Below are 9,762 nucleotides of genomic sequence, written 5' to 3'. Positions count from 1 at the left end.
GGGCCTCCAGGCAAGAATTCTTTTTCTCTACTCCATCCCCTTTAATCCAGAGAGTTACAGACCTTGATTCCCAATCAGTTAAACTAGAGACAAGTAAGCCTACCTCTGATGTGCAGAGGATCTTGTACAGAGAAATTGTACAGAGAAAGCCTGTTCAGTCCCAGAGCAAGATAAGTTTCTTTCTCTCTCTCTCTCTCTCTCTCTCTCTCTCTCTCTCTCTCTCTCTCTCCCTCCCCATCCCCCCTCCTTCCACTACCCCCTTCTGACTAGGAGGGTCCCATTCTTTTAGCCCCACTCCCTGCTGGGGTCCACCAACTCCCCAGCTGCTATTGGAACCCTTCTCTGGCCCAAACTGTGCTTCTGGACCACACAGGCCACTCCGGAGTTTACAAACAAAGCGAGTCTGCTGTGTGCAGCTCGTGGAGAGAGAACAGTTCCTCCTCCTGGTTCCTACACCCTCTTCACGCTCTTCCTTCCCTCCTTTTTCCAAGGGAAGAAGTGGAAAATTAGGGCCCAACACAAACCAGATGGACTAGCAAGAGAAGGGGGCCCCTGAGTACAGCCCCACTGCCGTACCTCAAGGGAAAAGAAAGGCACAGCTGAGGTTTAATCCTGCTTGTATGCCCAGAGGTTCATAACCGTTTAAAGAAAGACACACTGAGAACCAAACACAAATACACACATTGAAAAAAAACACTTTCAAATAACGTTGCACACAAAACGCTCGCCTAACATTCCAGGCCCACAGCCACCAGCCTCACTGGTTCCCCGGCCTCGCTGCGAGTTTCCGAGAGCGCAGCCCTAGCCGTGGCCAGGCCCCTTCCCGGTCCCCACCCCGCATCCGGAACAGCTGGAGTCGGCCGTGCAACACACTCAAGCCCTGTGCCCGGCTGGGCGGGGCGCGGGCAGCGGGGCCCCGGCCCTGGCCGGGGCAAACAGCAGCGGGGAGCCCGCAACCCGCCCGAGTAACCCCGACACCCGGCTGAGTTTCCGTCAGACGCCTTTCATCAGACGTGAGGTGGCCCTAGCTGGCCCCGAGAGCCGCGGCGGGAGGAAACAGTGTGCAAGATTGCCGAAGGAGGTAGGGCGTCCGCCTCAGGCTCAGGCCAGGGGAGAGGCTTGCAGAACCGCCAACTCCTCCCTCCGCCTCTCGGGGTGGGGAAGACTGAGCTCTCCAATTGATCCCCTCCCCCAACCCTTAGGATCCCCACCTCTGTCCCGTGCCGCCCACCCAGGGCTGTGAAGCCCGCTCTGACCTTCTAGGGGCCAGCCCCCGGGAGTCTTTAGCTTCTCCTTTTCCAGGCACACGGCCCAGGGCTGCGGTTGGGTGACAAGGGAGTCTGGGAATAGGGGCGCTGGATTCTTGATTTGGAATCATCAAAGTCCACGTTGGGCAGTAGCGGGGGCCCGCCCGGGCTCCAGTTCTTACCTGGCCCGTGCGGCGGCCGCGTCACTCGGCGACTGGGGCTCCTGGTACCCTTCTCTAGCTTCACAGCCGGGGCTTGCAGAGCCTGAGACCTCCGGGCTGGTCCTGCCATCGCGTCCGGCCAGGCCGGAGGGAGACCGGTGTACCGGAGTGCGGCTCTCAGTTTGGGGTGGGGGCGGTAGCTTTTTAGTCACCCCAGGTTCGTGAGCACTAAAGGTGCCTCTAATGTAATTTACAAACATCTCGGGCCGAGGACGGCGGAGAGCCGGGACTGACAGGCGCATTAGGCAGGCTAATTCCAGCCGGCTCCTCCTACCCCCGGCCCGCTAATTAATGAGCTTCCCAACTTAGAGCCGCCTGCATTGGACAGACAGAGAGTGAAAGAGAGGGCGAGGGAGAGGTAGAGAAGGAGACGGACGGGGTGGGGGGAGCAGAGTGGAGTGAAGAGAGGGAGGGAGGGAGAGAGAGAGAGAGAGGGAGAGAGAGAGAGAGAGAGAGAGGACAGAGAAAGAAGAGAGAGGAGAAAGACGGGAGAGCGAAGAGAGAAAGAGAAGTGCCGCTGCAGATAATTGATTACTCCTCGATCAAGGCTAACTTGTTAGCAATAGTCAATTGCCCCGTCTCTCCGCCTCCCCTCGCAGTCCGGGATCGGCGCCCTCGCCTCGGCTCTTCCAATTGCCGCCGCCAGGACCCGGGGCCAGGAGCCGCCGCGGCGGAGCCACCTGACACCTTTAAATAGCACCGGGGCTGGCGAAACTGGAGCCCGGCGCGGCGCTTCCCGGCTCCGGCCCGGGCTTGCTGGAAACCCCGGCGGCGGCGTCCGCGTCAGCGCTCTCCTCCCGGGGCCCCGCGCCGCTCCGCCTGCCGGGGTCGCCGCGCTAATCGGCCCGTTGCCCGTCCGCACCCTGCCCGTTGCGGCCTCCTGCCTTCCTTTCTTACAGTCGGGAGCCCGAGCTGCCCGCGGGCTGGGTCCCCGCGGCCCGAGCCTCCCCGGCCGGGCCCCCAAGCGAGGCCGAGATGACTTCCAAGGAGGACGGCAAGGCGGTGCCGGGGGAGGAGCGGCGGCGCAGCCCTCTGGACCACCTGCCGCCGCCCGCCAACTCCAACAAGCCCCTGACGCCGTTCAGCATCGAGGACATCCTCAACAAGCCGTCAGTGCGGAGAAGTTACTCGCTGTGTGGGGCGGCGCACCTGCTGGCGGCCGCGGACAAGCACGCGCCGGGCGGTTTGCCCCTGGCCGGCCGCGCTCTGCTCTCGCAGACCTCGCCGCTGTGCGCGCTGGAAGAGCTCGCCAGCAAGACCTTTAAGGGACTGGAGGTCAGCGTCCTGCAGGCAGCCGAAGGTAGGCACAACCTAGATTGCTCTGCGCCTAGTCACCCACACTCAGCGCCCAGTACTTCCTAACTCCCCTGGCTCTGCCCACGTCGTCCGTCCGTCAGGTCTCTCCTGTCCTAGCTTCTGCAGCCAAGATGGGAGTAGAGATAGGTGAAGCAGGACCCTATTTCCTAGGGACCTCTGCGTCCTGAGTAGGGGTGATCTGAGAGAAGTGGGGGTAACCCAAGCTCTCGCTGAAGTCTGACCGGCTTCTTAGAGTCCCCATCGGCTTGGATGCCCCCTGACTTTACTCCTGAAGTGGGGGAGAGAGAGAATCTTTTCCTGGAAACTTCTGGGTAGGATGGAGTGGGGCCATTGGGAAGGGGTGGAAAATCCGTGTTCACAACACATTTGGGGAGTCTCTGTTTGGCTTCTCTGTACTCTGTGAGACTTCGGGTCTTTCAGATCAACTCTTAGGGAGCAGAGATCAAAACGATTTTTCCTAGGGAATTCCAGGAGATCAAAGACAGGAGGTTTCCCATGGCCCAGCTTGCTCTAGTATAGAGACTGGAATCAAATTGAAGAGGGAACAACAGCGAGAGGGGCCTGGGTCTGGTGGAGAGTTATGGGATAGTCTGGGTGGGGTCTTCACTCTCCCGTTGCGAGCGTACACTGTCATTTCTTTCCAGGCCGCGATGGGATGACCATCTTCGGGCAACGACAGACGCCCAAGAAACGACGAAAATCACGCACGGCCTTTACCAACCACCAGATATACGAGTTGGAGAAACGTTTTCTATACCAGAAGTACCTGTCCCCGGCCGATCGCGACCAAATTGCGCAGCAGCTGGGCCTCACCAACGCACAGGTCATCACCTGGTTCCAGAATCGGCGCGCCAAGCTCAAGCGGGATCTGGAGGAGATGAAAGCCGACGTGGAGTCCGCCAAGAAACTGGGCCCCAGCGGGCAGATGGACATCGTGGCACTGGCCGAACTCGAGCAGAACTCGGAGGCTTCGGGCGGAGGCGGTGGCGGCTGCGTCAGGGCCAAGTCTAGGCCCGGTTCTCCCGCGCTCCCCCCAGGCGCCCCGCAAGCCACGGGCGGTGGGCCATTGCAGCTCTCGCCGGCCTCTCCACTCACGGACCAGCGAGCCAGCAGCCAGGACTGCTCAGAGGACGAGGAAGACGAAGAAATCGACGTGGACGATTGAGCAGCGCCCTGGACCTTCTGCCACCCGGGCCCCCAGCGCCCGCATGCCCGCCGCCTCCCGGACCGGACCGCTAAGGGGAGCTGGGACCTCCTCTGCATCTCCTGCCTCCACCCGTGTCCCGGGGCCCGGACTTGGCTCCTGACAGCCACCTCTTCCCTCTCGAAGCAATAAATCCGGGCCGGCCGGCGGGGCCGGCAGCCACACGCGGCCTCCGCCGCCCCGGAAGCCCTCGCCGTGCAATTCTGTATGGCTTCTGTATAAATATTTAAGCCTATATAGAAGGTTCCTCCCACCGCAGCCTGATCTTTTTCTTTATTTTATTTTATTATTATTTTTTTAATCTCAGATATTTCGATTTTATCAAAGCCCGAGTGCTACCAGGTCGGCTGACGGTGAGGCAGACACGAGAGCGGCGAACACTAACTCCTGCGGTCTAGAAGCTGTTTTCATTTTTCTCTGCATGTAGCGAATACACCGGTTCGCTCACTCCCTCGGCCTATTACAGTTGACTTTTCATTTCCTTCTGCCTTTTTTCCCCTGCGTGAGAATGGGGTGGGGGGGACAGCCGAGCCTTGACTTGCAAGTTTCAAAACCGATCTTTTCTTTCCCTAGCCAGAGAAGTCTGTTTTCGATGGCGTGTCTGCCTCCCTATGTACACTATTTTTAAAATTTCTCCAAACCTTCTTGCATTTTTCTCGGACTGACTGCTGGAGTCTGGCTCTTAGGGAAAAAGCAAGGGAACATCCAAGCAACCATCGAAAACAGAACCCAAAGCCCTGGAATTATTTTTAACTCTTTTAAGATTTATTTTCCTTTTTGCATGTGACAGAGACCTAAAGATGGGCGACCCAAAGGCTCACCCTCATCTTTTCTGCAGCTTTGGGTTTGTCTGTCAACATCTTTCCACTTGGCGATACGAACGAGGGTGGTCCGCAGAGGGTGGGTTCCGGACGTTCCTTCCCAGTTCCTGCCCCTTGCCCCCTCTTTCTCCGACTGTACCCAAGGCCTCTTTCTCCAATAAATAAAGTCTTTGCCATTTTACTAGAATGGGCCGCCACCGCATTTGCAAGAATGGGCCAAATTTGCCCAAAACAGCTGAAGGTTAAGAATGTTCCTGTTTCCCCTTGTGGGTCCCGCCGGCCTTGGAGATTTGGGGGAGATGTTTCAGGGCAGGCTTGGGGGCTCGGGACAACAGGGAAGCAATGGGAGGAAGGGCTTTTTGCCCAGGCCCCTTAAGCACGCAGCAGCTACTAAATGGACTGAGAAGTCTGCTTCGTCGGGTCGGGGTAAAAAAACTAGTCTTGCTGATAGTGACAGAAAACTCATTTGTACACGGAAGGCACCAAGGTGGGGCAAGACTGTCCTACAGTTTTGTGTTCCATCGCTGAGCATGGTGATCTACCTGTGCTTCCTGGACACCTGCTAAACTCGGAGACACTGGCTGGTGTCACTCATTGAAGATCAGGGTGGAGCCTGGAGACACCCAAGTTTTGGTCTTGCCCTGAGGGCTTCAGCCTGGTTTAGGATTCCGTAAAAGAGTGTAAGGCTGGAGGCAAGTAGGACATGCAGAATTGCACTTGTGGGCTTCCGGAACGCAAGCCCAAAGCGTCTGGGGGTTGTAGTACATTTCTAGTAACATTTGCAAACGCTGGCCCATAACTTGGGTAGCAGCAGAACCATCGGTATCTCAGAGACTTCCTGCTTTCCTAACGACTTTGGGAGACTGGCGTGAGGGCTAAGGCGGCTTTCACTTTCCTGAGCTGTGGGGCTGGGCGGGGAGGGGGGGTGTCCTCTCTGGGCTTTTGTTGTCGCCGGACTGGCGAGTGGCCGCTGTCACCAGAGTTGGGTCCCGCCTCCAGGCCGCTGGGCTCCCTTTCTCCGAAAAATTGATGTGAGAAACGCGCATCTGGTCTTGGGCAGGCGATGGGGCCCCGGGGCCTGAGTCAGGAACGTGTGTGTCCAAGGAGGAAGCTAAGAGACAGCCAGAAACAGGGAAAGAGCATAGAAAGACACGAAGAACGGAGCGAGAATGTGAGAGACAGAGAAGCAGGGTGGAGAGAGAACCATTTATAGACACCGAGAAACGGGCACAGAGACGGAGACGAAGGAGAAAAAGAATGGGAAGACTCAAAGAGAAGAGACGACAGGGACGAGAGAAGGCAAGAGGAGGCAGGACAGCCGCGCGACCGTGCGGCCGGTTCCTTCAGGGCGACATAAATCGCCCTCTCTTAGGATGGATGGGTCTGTAATTCGGAGCGCGGACCATGAAGGCCGGGACGAATGGGCCCGGGCGGCCGCTGACAGGCGACAATAGCCGGGCCCAGCCCCCCGCGGCTCCCGGTGCGGGCATGGCCGCGGCCCTCCGCAGCCCAGAGCGCGCCAGCGCTGGCGACCATATGGTTTTTGAATTTTCTTCACAATTTGTAGACAATTTGATGGATTAGGTCCCCGCGCGCGCCTCCCCGGCACAAAGGCGGCGCAGGGACCGCGGCGCGGCGGTCACCCGGGCATCTGCGCCCGCCGCGCACTCCTCCCCCCGCCCGGCCCCCACCCCGCGCCCGGAGCCCCCGGGCCGCCCGCCCAACACGCCCATGAATCCCAATGAAGCGGCCCTGGCACCTCCGGCCGCTCTGCGCATCCAGGCCCTGGGCTGGGCCCTGCTGGGTCCCTTCGGGCTGGGGGCGGCGGCCCTAGGGCTGAGCCCACCCGAGCTGCGGCGCCCGCGGGGCGCGCAGCTAAGCAGGCGCATCGGGGCTGAGGAGAAACGGGGCCATTTATCCGCCCGTCTAGTTAAAGCGGGTTATTTGTTTGCTTCTCTGGCCTCCTCCCCTCCCCTCCCCCTTCCTTCCTCCCCCTCCCTTTCTCTTCTGCCTTTTATTCTTTTGTCTCTAAATGGATTTAATGAGCCTGAAAAACATGACAATTGAATATAACCAAGAAATAAAAAATAACGAGGGAGGAAGGAAGGAGGAAAAGAAAGAAGGGAAGACGGAAGGAGAAGGATTGATAAAATAAAGGGGGAAATCGATTCAGCAAGTATTTATTGTGTGCAGGTGTCTAGGGAAATTGAAACGAGGTAGATCTGGTCGCTGCCCTCAAGTAGCTCCCAATCTAATCCGCCGGCCGGCTCGGAAGCAGTCGTGGCTGTTAGGAAATCGTCCTCGTAGACCATAAGGGGAGTGCTGCTTGCCAAAGGCTGAGACCCAGCTCCCAGCTTCGGGCTCAAGGGTGGCGATGGCTTCTTGGAGGAGGAGGCAGAAGACTCAGGCCTTGAGAGACGGAAGTAATTCGTTGTGTCTGTGGCCTCGAAAGGAAATTGAGTTGAAGAAAAGAGTGACCGTGTGGAGGGGAGGGAGGCAGGTAGAGAGAGAGAAAGAGAGAGAGACAGAGAGAGAGAGAGACAGAGAGAGAGAGAGAGAGAGAGAGAGAGAGAGAGAGAGAGGGGTACCGGAGACTTCAGGCTGAGCCCAGCTGGTGAGCACCGGTCAGCAGCGGAGCCCCGATCAACAGAGTTTGGGGTGGGGGGGCATACCGGAGTGTCAAAGCCACTCTGCTGCAGAGCGTGCTTCTGCCCGCTGACCCTGGGTTTCTGAGGCGCTCCAGGGTGAGCTTACCCAGGCCTGACTCCAGTCACTGACTTCTAGGCTGGGTCAAGCAAACAACAGACAGTGGGGAAGCCGCTAATCGTGGGCGAGAGCTAAGGGGCTTCAATACTGGGAGGCCGGGACTCTAGCCGGCCATCTTCTTAGCTATCTGATGCCAGCATGCGGTCCAGGGGAGCTCAAATGGCCTTGGCCACCACCCAGGTCTTGCCTTTGGGACCTATGACACAAGAGGGCCTTGAACTCCAGGTGACACCCCAGAGGCTCTCACAGGGTTCCTATCTCTAGTGAGGTTGTGTGCTGTTAGCACGTTCAGGAGTGGGATCTGGGCGAGCTGGCCGTGTACTTTGCCTGTTTCTTCTTCGTGTCTGAATGTGACATGGGTCGTGTGTAGGGCCGCGGATTCTACTCTCACTCTAGGCGAAGTTCGTTAAGGCTCGACCCTTCGCCTAGAGTTCCCTTACAGCTTGCGACCAAGGCAAATTTGTTTCCTTGGGAATCCCGGCCCTGTGCGGACCCACTTTCGTTTCCTGGATGACCAAGGGAGAGTATTTGTCTCTTCCTTCTCGGTTGCGTCCCGGACCTCTGCGAGTCTTGTTGAGACCTGGACACGACCGATTCCATGGACTGGAGCCCCCTCCTCTCTGGGACAGGTCGAGCTGCGCGGCCGGAACGTGCCTCCTCTGCGCCTGCCGTTCTGCCTTTCCCGGCGCGGTGGCCTGGCGGTCGGAGCGTTGGGTGAGGCCGGGAGGCGCAGTTCCTTATTTTACGAGGTGTCGGGCCAGTGTCAGACGCAGCTCCGATAAGTAATACTCCAGTCTGAGGGACCAGAACGTGGTAATTAATCCCAAAGACTTAAGTGTATTTTAGTTCAGGAGAAAAAAAATCACTAATTCAATCGTCCGGAAAATTGAAGTTTGATGCATGAGTCCCCCCTGAAAGGGACGGGCTGGGGCCGCCCGTCTCCCCTCCGCCCCTGCCGGTTGCCGCGGGGACCCCCCCTCCTCCCCACCCTTTTGAGCCAACGGGTCCAGGAAAGTTCATTCACCCAGCCCTGCTGGCACTCAGACACCAGAACCCAGGGACACCAGGGCTTTTCTCCTTCCCCCCCAACAAACACCCCCTTCTTGGGACCCAGAAAACATTTGTGGTGGAAGCACATTTGCTCCCCCAAACATATGCATTTAGAAGGGACACAGGGGAGCCTCAAAGATGTGAGAGAAACTGTCAGATAAGAGGCCAGCAGTGTAGGTGAGATCAAGAGACGCGAGGCCAGAGGGGAAGGGGACAGGGGACCTGAGTGGGCAAAAGTGAAGAGGGCCAACTGCTAGTGTACAATAGTGAATTCCATGAACTTCCTAAAGGGGAAAGCTAGCTGAGCTAGGCGGCGCCATTGGGACGTGGGGGTAAAACGCTGTATCTCTAGAATATTCCCGTGCAGGTATCGCAATCTGGCCTATGAGCCTGTGCCCCAGGGTGAAGCCACAGACCCAGCCTCCCAACGAACAGGCTCTTAGTACTGAAGTGAAGGAAACCGAAGTTCCTGGGCTTTGTTCCCTGTGGGGGTGGGAGAGTAAATTCTGGATGGAGGCACTTCCCATCTTCAGTTTCTCTTGGGGTCCCATCTTTACCCTCGCAGGCTCTCTGCTGCTGTTGGCAACCCATTCTTTCTCTTCCCCACAGCTGCCAGTCCTGAGAGATACTTGGTGCTGGGGTGTGTGTGTGTGTGTGTGTGTGTGTGTGTGTGTGTGTGTGCTGAACTGCACTGAGACCAACAACGGTGCATTTCTGAGTGGTGTGTCATCGCAAGTGTGCAACCAGAAACTGAACATGTACAGCTGATTGATGGCAGCGGAGCGTGTGCAACTGGGGGTGACTGGGGGTGTACCTCCATGGCCTGTGTAACCAATCATCATAAACTAGTGTACGCAACTATGTGTGACTGGATTGGTGCTGAGGAGAGAAAAGAGCGAAGCTACCCCTGCGGTGGGTCGGACCCGTGGGTGAGCACCACTAGGGTGTGTACACAGCTGGTGTGAGCTGAGAGCCAGGGGAAAGTGCTGGGGTGGAACTGAAGTACATGCAGCTAGAATCCCAGCTCGAAACTGCTAGGCCAGCAAGGCTCAGGCAGATAAAGGGGAGAAGGGACCTAGCCTGAAGTAAAACATAGCCCACAAGAGGTGAACAGCTGGGTAGATGGTGGTCTAGAG

At 57.8% G+C, this 9,762-nt stretch overlaps 1 protein-coding gene across 1 annotated transcript; it reads left to right on the top strand.

The window, feature by feature from the left end:
* The first annotated feature begins 2,443 nt into the window (after positions 1–2,443).
* Positions 2,444–3,950, top strand: Lbx1 (ladybird homeobox 1). Its single transcript, XM_005352358.3, has 2 exons — positions 2,444–2,768; positions 3,430–3,950. The coding sequence occupies exons 1-2, from the start codon at positions 2,444–2,446 to the stop codon at positions 3,948–3,950; spliced, it is 846 nt and encodes a 281-aa protein (XP_005352415.1).
* The last annotated feature ends 5,812 nt before the right edge of the window (positions 3,951–9,762 follow it).

The sequence above is a fragment of the Microtus ochrogaster genome, chromosome 8, assembly GCF_000317375.1.
Source record: "Microtus ochrogaster isolate Prairie Vole_2 chromosome 8, MicOch1.0, whole genome shotgun sequence".
Lineage (NCBI taxonomy): Eukaryota > Metazoa > Chordata > Mammalia > Rodentia > Cricetidae > Microtus > Microtus ochrogaster.
The sequence above is the reverse complement of the archived record's forward strand: the minus strand, read 5'-3'. Positions and strand labels throughout refer to the sequence as shown.

Excerpts from the sequence above, each read along its gene's own strand:
- Lbx1 (XM_005352358.3), top strand. The coding sequence starts at position 2,444 with ATGACTTCCAAGGAGGACGGCAAGGCGGTGCCGGGGGAGGAGCGGCGG. Across the intron at positions 2,769-3,429 it reads CGTCCTGCAGGCAGCCGAAG|GCCGCGATGGGATGACCATC; the intron begins GTAGGCACAACC and ends ATTTCTTTCCAG.